General features: G+C 40.2%; 1 protein-coding gene across 7 annotated transcripts in view; it reads left to right on the forward strand.

The window, feature by feature from the left end:
- Positions 1-23,476, forward strand: part of LOC115154034 (phosphatidylinositol-binding clathrin assembly protein) — a 65,192-nt gene extending 41,716 nt beyond the window's left edge. Inside the window, exons 12-24 of one of the 7 annotated variants that reach the window (XM_029699813.1) lie at positions 2,910-3,010; positions 6,342-6,488; positions 8,446-8,529; positions 8,882-8,962; positions 9,206-9,316; positions 10,798-10,896; positions 11,825-11,855; positions 11,962-12,061; positions 12,838-12,861; positions 14,529-14,588; positions 16,144-16,203; positions 19,783-19,887; positions 21,841-23,476. In XM_029699813.1, the coding sequence (XP_029555673.1) occupies positions 2,910-3,010; positions 6,342-6,488; positions 8,446-8,529; positions 8,882-8,962; positions 9,206-9,316; positions 10,798-10,896; positions 11,825-11,855; positions 11,962-12,061; positions 12,838-12,861; positions 14,529-14,588; positions 16,144-16,203; positions 19,783-19,887; positions 21,841-21,855 (1,018 nt within the window). In that variant the 3' untranslated portion in view covers positions 21,856-23,476. The remainder of the gene's footprint in view (positions 1-2,909; positions 3,011-6,341; positions 6,489-8,445; positions 8,530-8,881; positions 8,963-9,205; positions 9,317-10,797; positions 10,897-11,824; positions 11,856-11,961; positions 12,062-12,837; positions 12,862-14,528; positions 14,589-16,143; positions 16,204-19,782; positions 19,888-21,840) is intronic. The other 6 variants (XM_029699815.1, XM_029699816.1, XM_029699817.1 and 3 more) reach the window with 6 other exon arrangements.
- The last annotated feature ends 690 nt before the right edge of the window (positions 23,477-24,166 follow it).

Genomic DNA, 24,166 nt, shown 5'->3' on the forward strand with positions numbered 1-24,166 from the left:
CATAGAGCCAAAGACTCCATTGTTATTAATCGGCCTGCCCATCTATTCTTACTAGAGGTCGACTGATTAATCAAGTTTTCATAACAATCGGAAATTGCTATTTTTGGACGCCGATTTTTATATATATATATATATATATATGATTTGAAAAAATTTAAATATTTTACACCTTTATTTAACTAGGCAAGTCAGTTAAGAACACATTCTTATTTTCAATGACGGCCTAGGAACGGTGGGTTAACTGCCTTGTTCAGGGGCAGAACGACAGATTTTTACCTTGTCAGCTCGGGGATTCAATCTTGCAACCTTACGGTTAACTAGTACAACGCTCTAACCACCTGCTTTACATTGCACTCCACGAGGAGCCTGCCTGTTACGCGAATGCAGTAAGAAGCCAAGGTAAGTTGCTAGCTAGCATTCAACTTATCTTATAAAAAACAATCAATCATAATCACTAGTTAACTACACATGGTTGATGATATTACTAGTTTATCTAGCCTGTCCTGTGTTGCATATAATCGCTTAGGTACACGTTGCTCCAACGTGTCCCTAACCATAAACATCAATGCCTTTCTTAAAATCAATACACAAGTATATATTTTTAAACCTGCATATTTAGTTAATATTGCCTGCTAACATGAACTTCTATTAACTAGGGAAAATGTGTCACTTGCAACAGAGTCAGGGTATCTTGCTCTATAGTCAAGGTATATGCAGCAGTTTGGGCCGCCTGGCTCATTGCGAACTGTGAAGACTATTTCTTCCTAACAAAGACAGCCGACTTCGCCAAACGGGAGATTAATTTAACAAAAGCGCATTTGCGAATCGTTGCATGACTGTACCTAACCATAAACATCAATGCCTTTCTTAAAATCAGTACACAGAAGTATATATTTTTAAACCTGCATATTTAGCTAAAAGAAATCCAGGTTAGCAGGCAATATTAACCAGGTGAAATTGTCACTTCTCTTGCATTCATTGCACGCAGAGTCAGGGTATATGCAACAGTTTGGGCCGCCTGGCTCGTTGCGAACTAATTTTCCAGAATTTTACGTAATTATGACATAACATTGAAGGTTGTGCAATGTAACAGGAATATTTAGACTTAGGGATGCCACCCGTTAGATAAAATACGGGACGGTTCCGTATTTCACTGAAAGGAAAAACATTTTGTTTTCGAGATGACAGTTTCCGGATTCAACCATATTAATGACCTAAGGCTCGTATTTCTGTGTGTTATTATATTATAATTAAGTCTATGATTTGATAGAGCAGTCTGACTGAGCGGTGGTAGGCACCAGCAGGCTCGTAAGCATTCATTCAAACAGCACTTTCGTGCGTTTTGCCAGCAGCTCTTCGCTGTGCTTCAAACATTGCGCTGTTTATGACTTCAAGCCTATCAACTCCCAAGATTAGGCTGGTGTAACCGATGTGAAATGGCTAGCTAGTTAGCGGGTGCGCGCTAATAGCGTTTCAAACGTCACTCGCTCTGAGACTTGGAGTAGTTGTTCCCCTTGCTCTGCATGGGTAACGCTGCTTCGAGGGTGGCTGTTGTCGATGTGTTCCTGGTTCGATCCCAGTTAGGAGCGAGGAGAAGGACGGAAGCTATACTGTTACACTGGCAATACTAAAGTGCCTATAAGAACATCCAATAGTCAAAGGTATATGAAATACAAATCGTATAGAGTGAAATATCCTATAATTCCTATAATAACTACAACCTAAAACTTCTTACCTGGGAATATTGAAGACTCATGTTAAAAGGAACCATCAGCTTTCATATGTTCTGAGCAAGGAACTTAAACGTTAGCTTTCTTACATGGCACATATTGCACTTTTACTTTCTTCTCCAACACTTTGTTTTTGCATTATTTAAACCAAATTGAACATGTTTCATTATTTATTTGAGGCTAAATTGATTTTATTGATGTATTATATTAAGTTAAAATAAGTGTTCATTCAGTATTATTGTAATTGTCATTATTACAAATAAAAATAAAAAATCGGCCTATTAATCGGTAGCGGCTTTTTTTGGGGGTCCTCCAATAATCGGTATCGGCGTTGAAAAATCATAATCGGTCGACCTCTAATTCTTACCCACTCTTCCCTATGCCTTTGCGCACCTAATGAATTTGATGCTAGTGGAACTATTCTGTAGTGCCCCAGCTGCACACATGTCAGTGTACTAGAGCTGGGATGATCAATAGACACCGACCGTACCGATCACATCGCAGGCATTTTGCTGATATCCTTCATTACAATAAGTAGCCTAAAATAGAGATGTGAAGTTTGAAATGAAATAAGTTTGCTAATATGGGTGATTGTTAATGGGACAATTGATGGCTACAACCGTAGTAGTAGTTTACAGGATAATAATAAAACAAAAACTGGTGCACATTAATGTTATAAACTTTCTATTTATCAATATCGTATTAATTCAGGACATTTATCGGGGTATGGATTTTTGTCCATTCAATGTCCTTCTAAAAATAATCTTGTACATAAATGTGAGCATTACAAAATAAGAAGAATAATGAATAACTCGTAGCGCCAATTTAAAGGTGGATGGCAAGGGTGCATTCCCCTGTTTTGAAAGCATGCAGCTCAGGGGTAGCTGCTTACAGAGGGTATTGATTGCATGTGACTTTCAGAGACTCCACTGTTTCTCCCTCTTGGCTGCTTAATCAAGCCTGCCAAGTTTGTCTTCAGTGTGCGTGAAATGTTTCTGACTTATTTTATTTTTTGTAGGTGAAGGGTGGGAGTAAGGAGTAGGTAGAATGTTCCCCCCCTACACTTTGCTAGGTGAAACTTCTACCTGGAGCGTTATGAAAACCTTTTGAGTAGGCTATGGGAGAGTTGGGGTTTTGCATTTGGGAGACTTTAACTTCCCTTCCTCCTCCCACCTCAAGCACTTCCAAGGCGGCGAGTGACCTTCTGGACTTGCAGCCTGCATTTCAGCAGCAGGCACTGCTACTCTCCACTGGCCTACCAACAGCCAACACATGGGGAGGTGAGAGCTCCTGTCACACCGCGGGTTGCCTGTTTTACACGCCTGATTCTCTCACACACACTCTTTTTCATTCAGATTCCTCTGGGTAAACTGTGATGGGCCTCTCCACAGGTCATAGTGGATACAACCCTTAGCATTCTCAAACAGCTTATTAACTCTTTAAGCTTGCTGGTGGTGGATATACAGTATCTGGTGTATTTGACCTAACTCCTGAAAGCTATTGGTGAACTTGAATTTGAAATTGGATGTTGAGACCACTAATAAAATCAGGTAAAGTTGATCAACAATCAAATCACAGTTATGTATTCATTAGGATCCCCATTAGCTGCTACACTTCCTGGGATTCAAAAAGGAATATAACAATTCCATGATAACAAAACAACAGCCTACATCATAAATAAAACAATACATCATGCAAGACATAATTACTATATATTTAAAAAAAAAACATCAACATAAAATGTACAGCATTAAAATATTAGTGTGTGTCTGGGTATACGCGTGTCTCTTCACAGTCTGCGTTGTACCGTGAGGTGTTATCGTTTTTTTAAATCTGATTTTACTGCTCGCTTGAGTTACTTGATGTGGAAGAGAATTCCATGTAATCATGGCTCTGTATTAATGTGCATTTCCCAGTCTGTTGTGGACTGTGAAGAGACCCCTGGTGGCATGTTTTGTGGGGTATGGATGGATGTTAGTTTGAACAGACAGTTCGGTGATTTCAACATGTCAATACCTCTCACAAAGACATGTAGTGATGCTATCAATCTCTCTACTTTGAGCCAGGAGAGATTGACATGCAATTTATTGATATTAGCTCACTGTTTTCATTTAAGGGCCAGTCGTACTGCTTTGTTCTGGGCCAACTGTAATTTGCCTAAGTCCTTATTTGTGGCACTTGACCATCTGACTGGGCAGTAGTCCAGGTGTGATAAAACTAGAGCCTGTAGGACTTGCTTTGTTCATTGTCATGTCAAGAAAGCGGAGCATTGCTTTATTATGGACAGACCTCTCCCCATATTAGCTACCGTTGCATCAATATGCTTTGACCATGACAGTTTACAATCCTGGGTTACACCAATCAGTTTAGTCTCCTCAACTTGCTCAATTTCCACATTCTTCATTACAAGATTTAGTTTAGGGTTTAGTGAATGATTTGTCCCAAATACAATAGTTTTTATATATTTAGGATGCCATTCTAAAACTGACTGCAGCTCTTTAAGTGTTGCAGTTATCACTTCCTGTGGTAGCTGACCTGACGTGTAGTGTTGAGTCATCAGTGTACATAGACACACTGGCTTTACTCAAGGCTAACGGTAGGTCATTAGTAAAAATTGAAAAAAGTAAGGGGCCAAGATCTTGAGGTATGCCTAACTCTACCTGGTTTACGTTAGAGTATTCTTTAATGGAATCGTCTGTGTTCTGTTGGATAGGTAACACTCAATCCATGATATGTCAGAGGATGTAAAGACATAACACAGGGTTTTTTCAGCAGCAGACTATGATCAATAATGTCAAAAGCTTGCCTCATGACTCAACTGAATTCTTCCACTGAATCATTTGCTTTTAGGGCTCCCGAGTGGCACAGCGGTCTACGCCACTGCATCTCAGTGCTAGAGGTGTCACTACAGACCCTGGTTCAATTCCAGGCTGTATCAGAACTGTCTGTGATTGGGAGTCCCTTAGGGCAGCGCACAATTGGCCCAGCATCGTTAGGGTTTGGCTGGGGTATGCCTTCATTGTAAATAAGAATTTGTTCTTAACTAACTTCCTAGTTACATTATTTTAAAAAGACATACCTCAGTATGAGACTGCCATCTTTGAAGTTGGTTGTGGTGATGTCAAAATGAGGGGTGTTGTATAAGACAAAGTAATCAGCGATTGGATCATCTCTAACCAATCAGAGTATCAAAGCCAATGACACATTTTCAAAATGTTGCATTACCCACGTGTGTGCTGGCTCTGGCTCAATCCATCAGTTTCTAGAACCAATCAGATGGTCTAGAACGTATTTCTATTCTAGAAATCGTATGGGAGGTACTCAGATCGAGACTCATTGCGGAGAAGAAACTAACATCCGTGAGTGTGGCGTAGTGTTTGACTAGAGCAAGGAGTTTTTGTAGCCAGGCAAGTCAAAAGCTGCACTGAAGTCTAACGAAACAGCTCCTGAAATCTTATTATCAGTTTAGTAGTTTGCCAGACAAACTGTCAGCAACTCTAAAATAACGGTCTGTATCATGACTGTAACCTTATTTATTAATATTATTAAAGTTAGTAACTGACCTTTTCTGATTTACTATGACACCTGTTGTTCATCATTCATGGCATTTATATTTAAACCTCGTGATGCAGGTGCCAAATTAAGAGGCACCTTTATCTTGAGTGCCTTGTAATGTTGTGTGTGCTTTGGAATTCAGGGTCATGTGTCAATGGAAAGTAAATAATGATAAGGTTGAAATTATTAGATAAACCTACTTAACAGTGTTTTCCTTTTCACTTACAAATACACCGTTCGGGTTCTTGTAGTTACTGCATGAATTGGAGTCACAGTATGATTCCACTGTTACTTTTTGTCAGTCCTGCAAAGTTTCAGGTTAATCAACTTGAAGCTAGAATTATGTTTTTGTATTCTTGTTATTTATAATTGTATACTACTTTTTTTTTTACTTCAATAAAGTATAAAGTATACTTTTCAAAAACATTTTTAAAGCAAATGTGCTGCATTTGTTCCAAATGAATATTTCCAATAAGGACGGTAAAGTGTAGGTGACATGGATTAAGGCTGTCTTGGTTTGTGTCATGTCTAGAAGTGAACATTATCGACTGGTGCACGTTTCTTCTTCTTTTCTACTAGCATTGACTTTGCTGATAGCTATTTTATTGAGGACAAATGTACTTACTATGACTGAGATGTGGTTTTTCACCTTGCTATCTTCAGATGAATTCACTAATTAAGTCGCTGTTTTTCTGCTAAATGACTTAAATGTCATGTTAAAATTCCGTATGGCCTTTGGTATAACCACTAGATGCATGTGATGAAATAACCTGCTTTACGTAAAATATTGTTTGTTATAGCTTGGCGGAGATTATTGTGACTCTAGATGACAACATAAGGCTGTTTGTTTCCAAGTCTACTTGAATATTTGGTTCCTTGCAATGATACTTGGAGTATTTGTTATACTATCACAGTTGATGAAGAATTCTGTCTGGAGCTTAGGGTTCAGCCACACCCTGTTGTGTTTCTGCATGCTTTCCTTTGACTTGACTCGCTGTCCTCTTCTAACTTCTCCCTGTTCTCTCTCTTTCTGTTCTGCCCCCTTTGCCTGTGTAGATCCTTTCACTTATACAGAAGCTGTCGAAGACTCCATTCCAAACTTTAACCCTTTCCTTACACATCCTGTTGTTGATGCGGTTCGTCTGCCTGTTGTGTCTTCCGATGGTGTTAGTTCTAGGACACCCACTCATGAAATGTTTGGTGGTAAACAACATTTACATTTACATTTTTTTTTGTGTAAAGTTTTCTTTGTCTGTTATGGTGTTGTCAGAAATGTCTCCCATTGTCATATTCAGCCTGCATGCACCATTCCATACACATAAAAACCATTAGATGGTGATAGCTCTGACATCAGCCATGTATTCCTATGGAAAACTGCCGACGGTGCATGAAGCCGGAAACTATTTACATTTGAAGCGCGCCATATTACTGAATGGCACCAAACAAATCGTGCCTGTAACTAGCAGGTCGATGTAGTCGTTTTCATCCTGCCTGAGCGGGTTAACCTTAATGTTTTTGGCATGAGGGCGCGAGCCTCCTCATAGCCTGCCGGCCCGGGATTGGTCTGTTTCGGCACGTGTTCCTGTGTGACAACAAATGTAGTGATCAGAATGGATCACTATTTAATTAAATATCTCCATTTGTAGCGAACTTCAAAATAATTCACTGTGGGGAAAGAACTTAATCATAATAAACAAATTCTATAGCCCAATACGTCCGTCAATTTTTGGGGCTTTCTAGTGCAGACTGCTAGTTTGAAGTCGCCAGCAGAACTCGTGAATTAATGCTCCAGACCGGACACTAGGGACGTTGCATCATTACGCGTCTTTCTCCTAGCCTTTACAACACAGGTAGGTGTGTGTGTGTGTGTGTGTGTGTGTACACCTCAAAAGTGATACTAAAGCGGCAATCAGCCAATGAAACAATAATGCGAAAGCTTCATCCCCGCCCCTGTTTTGGTAAAAAACTGAGGGATGTGGCTGGAGAAATTAAACCACTCTCAAATTCATAGACAGAGCTATGGATGCAAGGACTTTACTTTATTTACAAACATTGGAGTAAATAAAACAAGCTTATTTTGTGTTCTGATGCGGTATGACAGTTGAACTAAGCTCATGAGGTATTTCTAAGGTATATTCTTCAAGACTCAGTGGGTACATATGAATGAAGGCCAACAATGGATGTAGCACTGCAGATGGCCCCTTGAGTTGATGCAGAGTCAAAGTGCTTGCTTCAGAACTCCAGTATTCTGAAGGGGAATATAGAATTCAACAGTGAATGTCTGGGGCTGTTCACATTGTGTGTGGGTGCGTACAATTTGTGTTTACATACGATATATGATGTGGTATTTAGATGTACTGATGCTACTAAAGGTTTTTCAGGAATCGGGTGCTTATCTTGGTCGTTGTAGATCCTTGGTATTAAAAAAAACAAGGAAAGGTGATAGCATCTCCCATTAATGTCCACAGCTACAAGGTTTTAAGTTTTCAACCGTGTGGTCCTTGTCAAAGCTTGCTAGCACCATTAACTAAACCTTGCTGTTACTGTGTATTTGTTTTGGTTTGACTGTGTGGCGTGGCATGCCGCTGACTGATTAGGTTATTTATAGCATGGGCCTTAAAATATGTACATTCGCTACATTCCCTTACCTATGTGTGTTCATAGCATGTAACGTTATTATGTTTCCTTACCTTTACCTATGTGTGTTCATAACATGTAACGTTACTATGTTTCCTTACCTTTACCTACGTGTGTTCATAGCATGTAACGTTACTATGTTTCCTTACCTTTACCTACGTGTGTTCATAGCATGTAACGTTACTATGTTTCCTTACCTTTACCTATGTGTGTTCATAGCATGTAACGTTACTATGTTTCCTTACCTTTACCTACGTGTGTTCATAGCATGTAACGTTACTATGTTTCCTTACCTTTACCTATGTGTGTTCATAGCATGTAACGTTACTATGTTTCCTTACCTTTACCTATGTGTGTTCATAGCATGTAACGTTACTATGTTTCCTTACCTTTACCTACGTGTGTTCATAGCATGTCACGTTACAACTTCTGTCTCTTTTTTTTGTTGTTGCATTTTTTTAAGTGTTAAGAAAACCAATCCACATTGTTGATTTGAATTTTATTTATATTTTTTATTCTCCAGATCATTACAATCCCTTTATTGTTTCGAGCTCTTCCATTGCATCTGATCATGAGCACACAGTGTGGATAGAGCACTTTATCTCAGGTACTATGACCGGGAACCTGACTGACCTGTTTTCTGAAAACCCCTGGAAGCATAGGACCCTGAACTTACGCCGGGTTCATGTTTGCTTTAGTCTAGCTGCTTCCCTGAGTGCTGTTTGCCTTTTAGTGCTAACATTTTAGTATTTTGCGTTTGTTTGAGGTGGCTTTTTAAAAAATGTTTGTTCTCTTCCTTTTTCTCAAACTGCTGAGCTAGATATATTTTATTTGACTTGATCTTCTTGCTTACTTTTCTGGAGCTATACTATTCATTTGTGTTTTTCGTTATTTCTAATCTTGTTTCTAAAACCCCATCTCTTTGCCTTTCTCCCCTCCTGCTTGCCTCTGGTTGTTAGACTCTTTCTGTGGGCCAGCATCATACCCTACCACTCCTCTCTTCCAGTCTGAGCCCTCTGCTGTAGCTGGTCTATTTGGAGGTAGGTACCTGGGGCTTGCCATTCCTACTTCCCCCCTGTCTGCTCTCTGGCCCGAAAAAACAACAACTTGGGTGTACAGAATATATTTAAATGGACAAGAAGGGTGTCCGCAAAGATGACGGCACCATCATACTTAAGTTAACAAGCGAAATAAAGACTTCTGTTTTTGCATCAGAAATCTTGATAGCTCGATTAATGCCTCAGCTAATATCAGCCTCAACACTCTTGCTTCCTCTTAACCAGGATTCTCAGTGTCTTCCACCACGCAGCCCCAGACCACAAGAGGCCTTAACGTCAACTTTGACTCTGTGTTTGGCAATAACTCAGCCTCCGCCAACAATGTTGCCTCTGCTGGTAAGGATCATACATTCCCCGACCTCTCCCAATTCCCCATCCCTCTCTTCACATGCACAAGCTCCACATAGAAGTTACCCTTCAGCACAGATCTAGGATCAGCAATTAGATCACATCCACACTGCTGCCCACTGGGCCCAACTCACCTCACCTCGTGACTGGGGGCATCTCACCTCATGGGCCATCGCTGGGCTTGGATGTTTTGGAAAGGAATTCAAAATACTTGCGGTGAGTGCTTGATTAATGATTGAGAAAATGTACCCCCATGAGATATGGTCATGAATTATTTGCTTTGAAATGTTCCAAAAGTAGCATTCATGTTTATTTTTGTTGTTGCTATTTTGCATGGGAAAGCGCAGCCTTCCCTCAGGGATTCACATGCACTGTTTTCAATTACCTGTCTGTCATTCGACACATGGCGGGTTTCATAACTGGCAAGGTCTGCTCCGGTGCCTCCGAGCTCCTTTAGCCATAAATACTTGAACTCTTTCACTGCCACGGCCGGGGCCTGGAACATGACAGTTTGTCATGAACAGAACCCAAAGACTCAGGGTAGTGCTGTCCTCATCTTCTCACTGCAATGTAACACTTCTCCATCACATTGTCTAATTTTGTGTGAAATGGAAGAGCTTAGGAAATGAGTATTGGCACCATTTCAATTTAACTCAACATATCCTTCTACCCCTGAGTAGTTATGCCTACGAAGTCATAAGTACATCACAGAAAGGTGCATTTGGCAGCAAAGTGCCTTTTGGTGCTCAAAAAAGCGTATAGTGAAGAGCGGAGAATGTACACATACACTACCGGTGAAAAGTTTTACAATACCTACTCATTCAAAGGTTTTTCTTTATTTTTACTATTTTCTACATTGTACAATAATAGTGAAGACATCAACTATGAAATCAAAACTATGAAATACAACAATGCCAAGAATTTGCAAAGCTGTCATCAAGGCAAAGGGTGGCTATTTGAAGAATCTCAAATCTAAAATACATTTTGATTTGTTGAACTTTTTTGGGGGGGGTTACTACATGATTCCATATGTGTTATTTCATAGTTTTGATGTCTTCACTATTATTCTACAATGTAGAAAATAGTAAAAATAAAGAAAAACCGCTGAATGAGTAGGTGTTGTAAAACTTTTGACCGGTGGTGTACATGTATCTAATATGTGGGTTTTGAGGGGCTTCACTCACAATCTCACCAATGTTTTGTTTCTCTCCCTTGTCCATTGGGTGAACACACACTTTGGGCCTTGGCTGTTTTATGGCACATGACTGGGTGAGTTGACTACACACTCCTCAGTCCTGGACTGTGCCAGCAAACTTATTGTCATTTTCACGTGCAACATCTGCTTCCCACCGCTCACGTTAACCACATCCTCTTTCCTGTCTCGTCTGTGGCGTTCTGTCTTTTACCCCCTCCCACCCTCCTTCCTTTTTTTATTAATAATGTTTTAGGTGGCGTCCTCAAACCCACAGTGGCCTCCTCGCCCAGCCAGGGGCGAATCCCAAACGGGCAGCAGCTTGGGAAGCTGGTGTCGGATGACCTGGACTCGTCCTTGGCCAACCTTGTGGGCAGTATGTATCATCAACGTGCTCCTTAGGTCTTACTCCCACCATACTGTAATGATCACATTTTATTTGTCACATGCGCCAAATACAACAGGTGTAGACCTTATAGTGAAATACTTAAAAAATGAAATAAAGTAACAAATAATTAAAGAGCAGCAGTAAAATAACAATAGTGAGGCTATATACGCGGATAACGGTACAGAGTCAATGTGCGGGGGCACCGGTCAGTCGAGGTAATTGAGGTAATATATACATGTGGGTAGAGTTATTAAAGTGACTTATGCATAGATAATAACAGAGTAGCAGCAGTGTAAAAGGGGGGGGGGCAATGCAAGTAGTCTGGGTAGCCATTTGATTAGCTGTTCAGGAGTCTTATGGCTTGGGGGTTAAAGCTGTTTCGAAGCCTCTTGCGCCTAGACTTGGCTCTCCTGTACCACTTGCCGTGCAGTAGCAGAGAGAACAGTCTGACTAGGGTGGCTGGAGTCTTTGACAATTTTTTGTGCCTTCCTCCGACACCGCCTGGTGTAGAGGTCCTGGATGGCAGGAAGCTTGGCTCCAGTGATGTGCCGGGCCGTACCCACTACCCTCTGTAGTGCTTTGCGGTCGGAGGCCGAGCAGTTGCCATATTAGGCAGTGATGCAACCAGTCAGGATGCTCTCGATGGTACAGCTGTAGAACCTTTTGAGGATCTGAAGATCCTTGACCCTTTTCAGTCTCCTGAGGGGCAATAGGTTTTGTCGTGCCCTCTTCACGACTGTCTTGGTATGCTAGAAATAATGGTCCGCTGCATATGTGCTATTGATACTTAACATTTTAGCAGACCAGCTGCCAGATGAAGTGTCACATGCCATCTCTTTTGGTGTATTTTAATGAGAGATGGTCGAGTCAGCGGCTCTATGTGCTCAACTAGCAATGTATTCTCTCTCCTTTTTAGATTTGGGAATTGGCAATGGTGTGGCAAAAAAGTAAGAATGCAATGATAACGGAACTGGAATGACTAATTATAATTTTTTACCATACTGATATATTGCAGCTGAATGAAAATAATTAGCATTTCCATTTCCTATGTAGTGATATTCATTGGAGTCAGCCTGGTGAGAAGAAGTTGACAGGTGGATACAATTGGCAACCAAAGAGTGCTCCGTCTACCACATGGAACCCTGCCACCATGGTAAGTTTGTTTGGCATAAGTCTTTCTTTACTATAGTATCCAGTTCTGATCACAAAATTGTAATGCATTGATCAATATTAATCGTACTGCTACTTGTGTGTATGTACTGACATGTATGTGTAACTGATAGATGCACACTACATGTTTTTAAATATAGTGCATTCGAAAGTATTCAGACCCCTTGACTTTTTCCACATTTTATTACGCTACAGCCTTATTCTAAAATGTATTAAATTAATATTTTTCCTCATCAATCTACACACAATACCCCATAATGACAAAGCGAAGACATGAGGTCGAAGGAATTGTCCGTAGAGCTCCGAGACAGGATTGTGTCGAGGCACAGATCTGGGGAAGGGTACCAAAACATTTCTGCAGCTTTATAGGTCACCAAGAACACTGTGGCCTCCATTCTTAAATGGAAGAAGTTTGGAACAACCAAGACTCTTCCTAGAGCTGTCTTTTTTTCCTTTTCTGTCAGACCCCAGTAAGACAAGCTGTCACCATTAGTGCCAGCTAATGGATCCTATAAAATAATATGATTTATGAAAAGAAATGTGTTTTTTCCTCATCTGCTTTGGGAATTGTTTATCCAACACAAACACTGCTTGTTTTAAGTTCCTGATGCATACAGATCATATGGACAGAAAGCACCAATGGTGTATGTGTGTGGTTTTGCTCTGTGTTCACTAAACATTGTTGTTACAATATTTTCTAATCTGTGTCTCAAATGTTTTTTTGCATTGTATAAATGTTCTCCTGGGGAAAAAATACAGAACGGCATGCATTTCCCACAATACGTAAGTCTCAATGGTTGTACTATTTCCTGCTCTTTGACCAAAGCTGGCATGTCTGGTATTAACCCCACACATTCACCCAGCCACGTGTTCTCTCTGACTGGTGTGGTCTGCACCATGGGCTTCTTCTGACCTGTTGACCTCAATCTAACACAGATCCCACAGCATGACCTGTCTTGTCCTGACTTTCCTCTCCTCCTCTGACTACATGTCTGTAGACCATTAGAATGGTACAAGTGTCCATGGACAGTCGTTAGACCTACTGTAGAAAAAAAACATCCTTTGTCGTATTTTGTTATTGAACTTCTGGTCACACCTTGCTCAGTGCCTGCGTCATGAGGGTCACATACTGCCTGTATAATAATTACATGACTGTTGTGACATCATGACAGTTATAACATGACATGTGAGCCGTGACAAAATGAAGGGAGAAAATATTTGGAATATATCTGAATTTCTACAATAAGAACAAATGTTTTGCTGCTGTGTGCCCTTCTCATATGTGTTGAGGCAATGGTGTTAACCACTAGACCACCCCATACTTGTCTATTGATATAGACGAGTCTGAAACTGGGGTATGATCTTAGGTAACTGCATGGTTGATAACTCGCACTTAAAACCTTTTTTTTTAATTTTTATGTTTTCACCAGATATTACTTTGCTTTAAGACTTTTCCTCATTCTCCGCTCGTGGTTGTTTCTTCTGAACAGGGTGCAAAACAGCATGTTAACTGGAAGCCTATCTACCACAGTATCAAAGCTGGCTAGCGAGACATACCTTATCCCGATTTGGTTATCACCCCCTGATTTGTATAAAGTTCTACCTTGCTCAACTCGGATAACATCACCAACAGTCAAAATGTTCCGCACATCACCTCCTTCCATTGAAAATGACTGCTTTCCATTGGGTCATTCTAAATAGTATCTGGTGATCCTCCCATATTTTCCTATTCAAGCAAATGTCTGCAATGACTGAAATATTGTCTGCTGAGTATGCTTTTATGCAAAGCATTTGTGATCAATGTGAGAAGTTGAAAAAGGACTTTTGGATGTTCGAAACAAGTGCTCACTGTTATGACCCCAACATTTATTCTTATTACATCCTCTTGTTAATTCTGACCCTTTTCAATGGCTTGATTGCTGATGAAATATTTCCTTCACGAGTGTGCCTTTTTCATGCAACTGAATGGCCTGTGATGTTGAAACAAATCAGGGTTTGTTACTTACTACTGTGGGGACTGTGTGATAGTCTAGCAGTTCCTCTATAAAAGCCCCCCTCTGTCTTTTTCAGCAGAGCAGCTCTGCACCTGCAAGTAACAGCTTCTTGCTTCAGGGCTCTCTCGCTCTCTGTGCTTAAGATTCCCACACAGCTCTTCTGGTTAGCCCTAACATACACTGTAAGGGTAAACTAGGGGAAATAAGGACAGGCATGCTACAAATGGTTCCCAGATGTTCCATTAATCTTGCCAAAGTGGAAGTAGGCAGGCAATGAGTATGAAGTCTTGCATGTGAATTGGACAATTGTAGCTTGTCAGAGAGATAAACAAAGACAACATTGTTCAGGTGGGTTGTTTCTGGAGAGGACCAAATTTACTAAGTTTGCACCTGTTATTTTGTGAAAGTGATTCATTAACTAAACATGAATATTAAACTGTCTTTATTTACACTAAGTTACAGTGCCTGGAGAAAGTTGACACTCCGCCTGGATTTCTTCACATTTTGTGTTACAAAGTGAGATTAAAATTGATATAATTGCCATGTTTTTGTCCACGATCTACACAACATACACAACTAATATAAAAAGGTGAATGAAAAATAAAATACTAATATACCTTCATTAGATAGGTGTTAGAAACACCTTTGGCAGTGATTACAGCTGAAGTCTCCTAGGGTGAGTCTCATAAGAGCTTTGCACACCAGTATTGTGCAATATTTGCCCATTTATTCTTTTCAAAGATTTTTCATGCACTGTCAAGTTGTTCGGGATCATGGATAGACAGCAATTTTCAAGTCTTGACAGATTTTTCAAGCAGGAACATTCACTGTCTTGGTAAGCAGCTCCAGTGTAAATGTGGCTTTGTGTTGTAGGTTATTGTCCTGCTGAAAGGGGAAATCCTCTCCCTGTGATGCAGCCACCACCATGCTTGAAAATAAGGAGGCAGTTACTCTGTTGTGTTGGGATTGTCCCAAACATAAGGCTTTGCATTTAGGCCAAAAATGTTATTCCTTTGTGGTTTTTCTTCAACATTACTTTGGTGCCTTGTTGCATGCGTAGGCATATTTTGGAATATTTGTATTCTGTATATTTAATTTATTTTCACTCTGCCATTTTAGGGTCATTATTGTGGAGTCACTACAATGTTGTTGATCCAGCTTCAGTTTTCTCCCATCACAACCATTGAACTCTGTAGCTGTTTTAAAATCACCACTGGCCTCATGGTGACATCCCTGAGCAGTTTCATTCCTGTCCTGCAGCTCAGTTCAGAAGGACAAACTGTATCTTTGTGACTGGGTGGTTTAATACATAATCCACAGCGTAATTATTAACTTGACCATGCTTAAAGATATATTCAATGTCTGATTTGTTATTGTTACCCATCTACCAACCACTGCCCTTCTTTATGCTTTCAAAAAGGTTTTTGTGATTTATGCTTTCCCTGGTTTCTGTAATTGAATCTGTGCTTGAAATTCAATACTTGACTGAGGGACCATGCATGTGCGTGCACAGTGGCAAGAAAAAGTATGTGAACCCTTTGGAATTACCTGGGTTTCTGCATCAATTTGTCAGCAAATTTGACCTGATCTTCATATAAGTCACAACAATAGACAAACATAGTGTGCTTAAACTAATAACACACAAATTATTGTATTTTTCTTGTCCTAATACGTCATTTAAACATTCAGTGTAGGTTGGAAAAAGTATGTGAACCCCTATAGTGAGGGGGGGAAAAAGTATTTGATCCCCTGCTGATTTTGTACTTTTGCCCACTGACAAAGAAATGATCAGTCTATAATTTTAATGGTAGGTTTATTTGAACAGTGAGAGACAGAATAACAACAACAACAAATCCAGAAAAACACATGTCAAAAATGTTATAAATTGATTTGCATTTTAATGAGGGAAATAAGTATTTGACCCCCTCTCAATCAGAAAGATTCTGGCTCCCAGGTGTCTTTTATACAGGTAACGAGCTGAGATTAGGAGCACACTCTTAAAGGGAGTGCGTAACTTTCTGTAAAAGTGTCCTGGTTCATTGAGTGATCATCTTTGCTTGTGTCATCTCAGGCACCATCTGTCATGGCATTCCCTGCAACAACGCCGACGGGAATGATGGCATATGGAATGGTAAGCAGTTTGGGGGGGGGGTTTATCTTTTCAATCTCATGAAGCCATGCCTCAGAACCCTTTTTATATATAAAGTACCAGTCAAATGTTTGGACACCTACTCATTCAAGGATTTTTATTTATTTTTTATATATATTTATTTGTTACTATTGTCTACATTGTAGAATAGTAGTGACAACATCAACACTATGAAATAACACATATGGAATCATGTAGTAACCAAAAAAAGTGTTCAACAAATCAAACTATATTTTATATTTGAGATTCTTCAAAGTACCCACCCTTTGCCTTGATGACATCTTTGCAAACCTTTGGCATTCTCTCAACCAGCGTCACCTGGAATGCTTTTCCAACATATGGAATCATGTAGTAACCAAAAAAAGTGTTCAACAAATCAAACTATATTTTATATTTGAGATTCTTCAAAGTACCCACCCTTTGCCTTGATGACATCTTTGCAAAACTTTGGCATTCTCTCAACCAGCGTCACCTGGAGTGCTTTTCCAGCACTCCATCACTCTCCTTCTTGGTCAAATAACCCTTTACACAGCCTGAAGGTGAAAAACAAATGACAGTCCCACTCCGTCATTCCATCTGGTTTGAGCTTATCGCTGCAGAATGCTATGGTAGCCATACTGGTTAAGTGTGCCTTGAATTCTAAATAAATCAGACAGTGTCACCAGCAAAGCACCATCACACATCCTCATCCATGCTTCATGATGGGAACCACACATGCGGAGAACATCCGTTCACCTACTCTGCGTCTCACAAAGACGCGGTTGGAACCAAAAATCTCAAATTTGGACTCATCAGACCAAAGGACAGATTTCCACCGGTCTGATGTTCATTGCTCGCGTTTCTTGGCCCAAGCATGTCTCTTCTTATTATTGGTGTCCTTTAATAGTGGTTTCTTTGCAGCAATTCGACCATGAAGGTCTGATTCACGCAGTCTCCTCTGAACAGTTGATGCTGAGATGTGTCTCTTACTTGAGCTCTGAAGCATATATTTGGGCTGTAATTTCTGAGGTGCAGTTAACTCTTATGAACATATCCTTTGCAGCAAAGGTAACTCTGGGTCTTCCTTTCCTGTGGCGGTCCTTATGAGAGCCAGTTTCATCATTTTTCGTCTTAAAGTAATGATGGACTGTTGTTTCTCTTTGCTTATTTGAGCTGTTCTTGCCATAATATGGACTTGGTATTTTACCAAATAGGGCTATCTTCTGTATACATACTGATTGGCTCAAACGCATTAAGAAGGAAAGAAATTCCACGAAAAGACACACCTGTTAAATGAAATGCATTCCAGGTGATTACCTCATGAAGCTGGTTAAGAGAATGCCAAGAGTGTGCAAAGCTTTCATCAAGGCAAAGGGTGGCTACTTTGAAGAATCTCAAATATGAAATATATTTTTATTTGTTTTTTTTGGTTACTACATTATTCCACGTGTTATTTCATAGTTTTGATGTCTTCACTAGTATTCTATAATGTAGAAAATAGTACAAATAAAGAAAAACCCAGGAATGAGTAGGTGTATCAACTTTTGACTGGTACTGTATATCTAACATTATAATTTTTTACACGTTCTGAGAATGTTGCACCATACTGTAGCAGACCTTTTTGGAGCTTTGTGAATACCACATTCAGTACATTAATTGATGTTGATTACATCTCTAAGCCTTCTGTTTGTCAGGAAGAAATGATCATTCCACTTACTTTGAACCAATGACAATTGTTGTTTGCTAGGTTGACTTCTGCAAAAAAAGAAATCCTTTAGCACTGGTTCACTCCAGGGCCCGGGTTCATAAAGCGTATCATAGTAGGATCAGTTTGGCCTTTTTAGATTATAATGAATGGACCGAGGGGGCCTGAACCTGTATTGGCACTCCTACTTCTAGACACTTTATGAATACAGGCCTTTCCAATGCAAAGGTGACCATTCCTGTGCTTTTAAAGAAGCTAAAAGGCCAAGTCCTAACAATAATTAAAATGTACTATTTCACCAGGATAATACTGCAGTAGCACAGATTTGGTTGACTTCCAGTGTAGGGCTGGCACAATTAACGTGTAACTGACGATTATGGATGAGGACCATCATGAAAATAAAATGACTGTCAAAACGTTTTATTTTTTTATTTTTGTGGAACAAACAACTGACTGAAGACTGGACGGCCAGGCAAAATTCCATGACCGTCAGAGCCCTACTCCAGTGATGTGTTGGTGGTGGTGAGAGAGCTGGTGCTCTTGTCAGCGGCGGTGATGTTGTGGGGGGTTAAAGAGCTGCTGAGAGCTACAGACCAAAGTGCCACTCCACTTTGTCGTCACGATTGATGTATTGTAACAGGCCCACAATGTGGTTACTAAAGTCTGATTTGGATATACATTTGGCTGTTTACGCTGCAAAACATTTATAAGTTGTCCCTTTTTCGGGTTTAGAAGAAGTGACTGCTAAACGCTAACTCCCATTCTTATAAGCTGGTGGCATAGCTAGCACTTAGAAATCGGTGGTGGTAGTCAGTCATTTTTAACTGTAATGCAGTTGATTGGTTAAGATCACATGAACATATATTGGGGTTGACATCCTTACAAGCATTATACTTAGGTTATTGTTTATGTGTATTTTACACTAACTAGGCAAATTCTGCTTGGGGGGTAATGAGGAGATTCGGGATCTTTCCCCCACCATTTCCCTTGCAGTTCCATTGTTTTGGTCGGGTTTGATTGACCTCTTTACCGCATGTATACCATAAATAGGACGGGCGTCCCCATTCAAGGTAATTATGGATTAATGGCTGGACTGGCAGCCATAGGTAAAAATCAAGAAGTAAAACAGGAAGTGTACCCATCAATATGTGCTGTGATTTGTTGATTCAACTCAACTGACATTACAAAAAATATTCCATTGCATGAGCCACATCAGTTAACATCATTTGAATGAACATTCCTACATTACCATGGAAATAATTGCGTTTCAATACCAGGCAGCCGTTGAGTGTACTCATTATTTTGCCAGTCAAGTTGCCAGGGATAGAGGTTCCTAGGCCATTTTATTCATTATATTTCTATGGGGAATACCTTTTATGTTTTTAATCAGTGTTTGGCTTTTGAAGCATGTAACACTCGGACCAATTTGTGGCAGTGTATTGCACGGTATAGTGTAAACTATGGTCTCGTTAATTTCTACATCCACAGACGAGCCAAAGGGTTCATGACAAATCAAATGGAAAAGTGACAGATGTCTTGTAATGATTGACAATGCCAAGCGCTACTCATACTCTCAATGCATCACAAGATGGGCTGATTCAGCTGTAGTGGTTAACTTTTACTGCCCAGTGCTCGTCTCATTAAGGAGCTACTGTATATTTGAACTACAGTTAATTAGTCACCATAGTCAAATCAGCCGAGGAACTTAAACAATGATTTTGTTCTGTTCAAATTCCACTGCGCTTGAGACTGAGACATTGTACTACTACATAACCCGTCATGTCTCACTGAGCATGAGCAGTTATGTCAGAATGATTGCCATTTCTTCAGCAGGATGTCGTTTTGTTAATTTTGTTTGGTTATTTGTCTTTCTTCAGCCTCCCCAGATGGGTTCTATGGCCATGATAAACCAACCCACCATGACGTACAGCCAACCGGTTGTGAGGCCGGCCAACCCCTTTGGCCCGGCCCCAGGAGCACAGGTACAGGGGCCCTCCATTCTACTCCCTTCCCCAGTAGCTTTCATCTGAACGGATGCCAAGGAGTAGGGTTAAGTTGCCCCCTAGACGCTGATCTTGGGTCAGTTTAGAATTTCCCCCACTAATGGCTATGGTTAGGAATGGGTGAGGGGAAGCTGATCATAGATCTGTACATAGGGGAAAGTTCACCCTGGAGCAGATCCCAACTCTTCTTGCTTTCTGAGGAGAGGTGCCTGGCTAAATTGTCCACATCCTTGAACTAGTATCTATCAGAATGGGGTCAATTCCATTTAAATTTATGGAATTTAAATTTAATTCCAAAATTGGATTTGATCTCTGCTATCTAAGTCTGATTCTGTGGCCAAGTTAACTCCCACTGAGGTGGTCTGCCTGTTGTCTGTATGGAAAAATCTGTCTGCAGGAAGCATCGTCCAGCACCACAACCCATTCTCCATAAAAGTGGTATTGGAATACACACATGGGTATTCCATATATCACTGTTAAATTATGTAATGTGGCATAAAGAATTCTATTCCGGAGGGCAATTGGAATTCTGTGTTTTGGGACTTCTATTCAGAATGCGCTTCCACATTCACCCTCATGCCATTTCAGTGATGTTGTGAAAATGTATGCATTCACTCACTACTGTAAGTCTCTATGGATATGTACACCCTCATCGCTGTTTCATCTCTTCAGTAGACTCTAAATCAGAATGGTAGCAACCTTGTTCTCTCCATTCTACTCCCTTCATATCTGTAGCTAGGTTTTCCGCTCCTCCCGTTTCTTTTTCCCTCTTTAGCTGTTCCTCCATTCCCCTGACCCTGTCATTCTCTCTGAACTAGTCCTCGGCAGCTTCTAGTCCCTCCAGTCAGAGTCCTCTCAGAGCGGCAGAAAAGGACCCTTTTGCCCAGCTCTCTCTCAAGGATTTCTTGTAGAACATCTTTAGCTACATATCCTGTGTGTGTCTTGGTGTGTGGGCCTCATGCTCATATCTGCAAACTTTTGCTCCACTGGCCTTGTACACAGTGAGTTTGTTGACTTATTTGTGCTTCAACGACAAACACTGGCTCAGTCATTCCCTTTGTAGTCACTCAACCACCTGTAAGATGCGTTGCATGTCTGCACGGAAGTCTGACCGAGACTGTGAAACAACACTTTTCAAAAAGTACATTGGTCCATGTGACATTTTGACAGCGTAATAAGTAGTACTGTTATTAAACCATATCTATCACTTGATAAACCTTTGAGACATTTCTTTTAAAACACAGCCCCATTTGGTTTGCATCAAATATCAAATCTACATTTGCATAAATTATGTTGTGGAAGGTGACTGTTAAATGCCACCATGTATTTGAGTAATATTGTTTTTTTATTTTATTTATTTTAACACAGTTAAGTCAAATGTAGACGGCTAAATATGTTGATTATTTTCTCCAGAGTGGACTTACTTCAGCCCTATATGTTTTTTATCATGCTGCAATTTACATTTTTGGTTTGCATACATCACATTTGCATCATATTAAAGCTAAATGAGGCCGGAATTCAATAGATTGTTCTGCACTGCAATTTCAGGTGTGTTGGATTTGTCCAGCAGTATGTCCTGGATGGAGGGCATTTTGGATTAAAGAATGGTCAGTCCTGTCGTATGCCGGAGGACCGCTCAACAGGTCATGACACGGGACTGGCGATTCCTGAATCAGTGTCAATGCTCTCCATTATGGACACTGCTGTGCAAATCAAACACACATCTGAGAACACCTGTGGAAAAAAAACCACAATCAAATTATTTTTTTGTTGTATTCTGGCCTATGTTTGTGAAAGAGTTTGGTTTCTTATCAGGGAAAGCAAGGAGTATGAACGTTGTTTGGCATAATCATTTTCTAAAACAAATGCTTTGAATGATAACTCTTCTTAAAAAGTGACTGTATTCAGCATGGCCTTCCTTTCTCTCTGCAGATGCAGTTCATGTAACCTGAAAGGGAGGCTTTTGTCCTCTGAAGACAAACCAAGAAGCAGCTAAACTTTCACTTTCAAGTAAAAATCGGTTTTTACTCATCTTCGAGAATATCAGCCCAAATGAGAAAGGACTTGAAGGAATCAAGGGGAGGAAGCCATGTCCAAGACGTGTCAAGTATACGTAGGACAAGGATCCCATTTTGTAATTTGTCTTCTGAGAAAAGGTGTGCTGCCGTTATAACCCCTCTACAGGGATCACTCATCCCATTTGTCTTCTGTCAAAGATAAACATGGGTGTGGAAAGGGAGATCATTTGACTTTGCTGTTATGTATAAAAATAGTGGGTTATCACACTCAGCTTGATGTTCTTGGGGTGAGGACGTGGGTTCAAGTGGGACGAGTGGAAGAATTGCTTGATCTGATCAATCGTGCATTATCTAATTTAACCATCACTGATTAGTAACGCTAACCTCTGTTTTATACCATGATTTCAATATTTTCTCTTAAAAAAAAGTTTTATTAGACATTCCTTGTGTATTGTTAGTATTTATTTATGATTACCCACGGAGGAAATGGGGGGGGAAAGAAATAATAATAATAATAATGTCATTGAACTCTTCCTTGTGGGAGGTATTCAGGTTTATACATGGTTATGATTGATTGTATAATTTGAGTTTGAGAGTGACAGAGTAAAAAATAGTTAATATAAAGATGAAAAAATGTAACTGACTGTCAACAGACAGTTTAGCTCTAATCACTGAACCGGCATAATGTCAAGCACAGTTCTTTGTGGCTCAAAGTCACAACCCTCCATGTGTAAGGGGTGTTATGGACGTCAAACAAGGGTATTCATTCAATACAGTCAATTCTGTGAGCTAGGGTCTTTTTTTGTTTTTGCAAGGGAACATTTTCACGCACTAGCAAAGCACTACATTTGTGATTCGGCGGCATTGCATTGAGATGGATCCGCATTTATGCTTTACGCTTGGCATGTCGTTTATTTTACATGGCTGCCTTTCCAACCTGAATGTGCAGAGTGTCCTTCAGGCTCGGGGCCATCTTTACATAGACCAGCACTGGGATTGGGGGAAAGAGGGAGGTGATCTTCACAGGAGGCAGGGGAAAAAACTGTGTCACTGGTGGGTCAGCTCTCTGTGTAAGTGGCAGACCTGGGTTCAAATACTATTGGACATCTTTTAAATACTTTGTTTGCTTTAGCCTGTCTAGAGTGCCAGATGGGCTGTGTTAGCAGTTTTGGGACAATTCAGTTGGTCCATTAAGCCAGACGAGCTCAATCAAGCACAGATAAAGTGTGAAATGAGTATTTGATCCCATGTCTGGTAAGTGGGCAGAAGGGTCCAGTTAAGCAGGGAGAAATGGAACACTGTTGATCGGTGCTTTGTGTGTGTATATAGAAGAGAGCCTATCCCATGATAGGAAGGATATGTGCAGGATGGTCAGAACCAGAAGGTTATTCTATTCATCAAATATTTACTGCATTGTCCCTGCAGATTATATTTTTGTTTATATTAAATATATAAATGAATGTATGTATGCAGACTTTTGGTTGATTTTCCAATAAAGTGCAGTTTCCACAGTGTTTAAAAAAAATAATAATAATAATTCCCACAACGTGTTTTGCCCCAGTATCTTGAGTTTGTGTGGGTGTATGTGAATGGATTATGGATAATAATGAATTGTAATCAACTGTATTACATACAGATGTATTGAGTGGCCAAATGAGGTAGATGGGTTTTATATTTGGTGAAGAGGGAGACTAATAATTCGCTCTAATTCTCCCCAGGTTATAACCAGGGCTGATTTAACCCTGTGAAGCATCATGTGGCATATTTAAGAAAACATTCCCGTACCCTTGCTTTGTAGTTTCATTGTATGTTTAATGGGAATACATGTCTGATGCCAACATGAGGCCAATGCTAGATTTACAGAAGTGTGTGTGTGTGTGTGTGTGTGTGTATCCATGCTTTGGCCTGGCTACTTGAACCTCTTGTGGATGATAGGTAGCTGGCAGGTCGTCGGTAGCGGCAGGTAGGCTAGTGGTTAGAGCGTTGGGCCAGTAACTGAAAGGTTGCTAGATCGAATCCCTGCGCTGACAAGGTAAAATCTGTCGTTCTGTCCCTGAACAAGACAGTTAACCCACTGTTCCTAGGCTGTCATTGTAAATAAGAATTTGTTCTTAACTGACTTGCCTAGTTAAATAAAGGTTAAAAATCACTTGTGATAACACTTCATTTGGGAATTTCATTTTACCACAGTATTGAAGAGAACATGATTTCAGTAAGGTGCTAAAACAAAGTCATGAATG

The sequence above is a fragment of the Salmo trutta genome, chromosome 19, assembly GCF_901001165.1.
Source record: "Salmo trutta chromosome 19, fSalTru1.1, whole genome shotgun sequence".
Lineage (NCBI taxonomy): Eukaryota > Metazoa > Chordata > Actinopteri > Salmoniformes > Salmonidae > Salmo > Salmo trutta.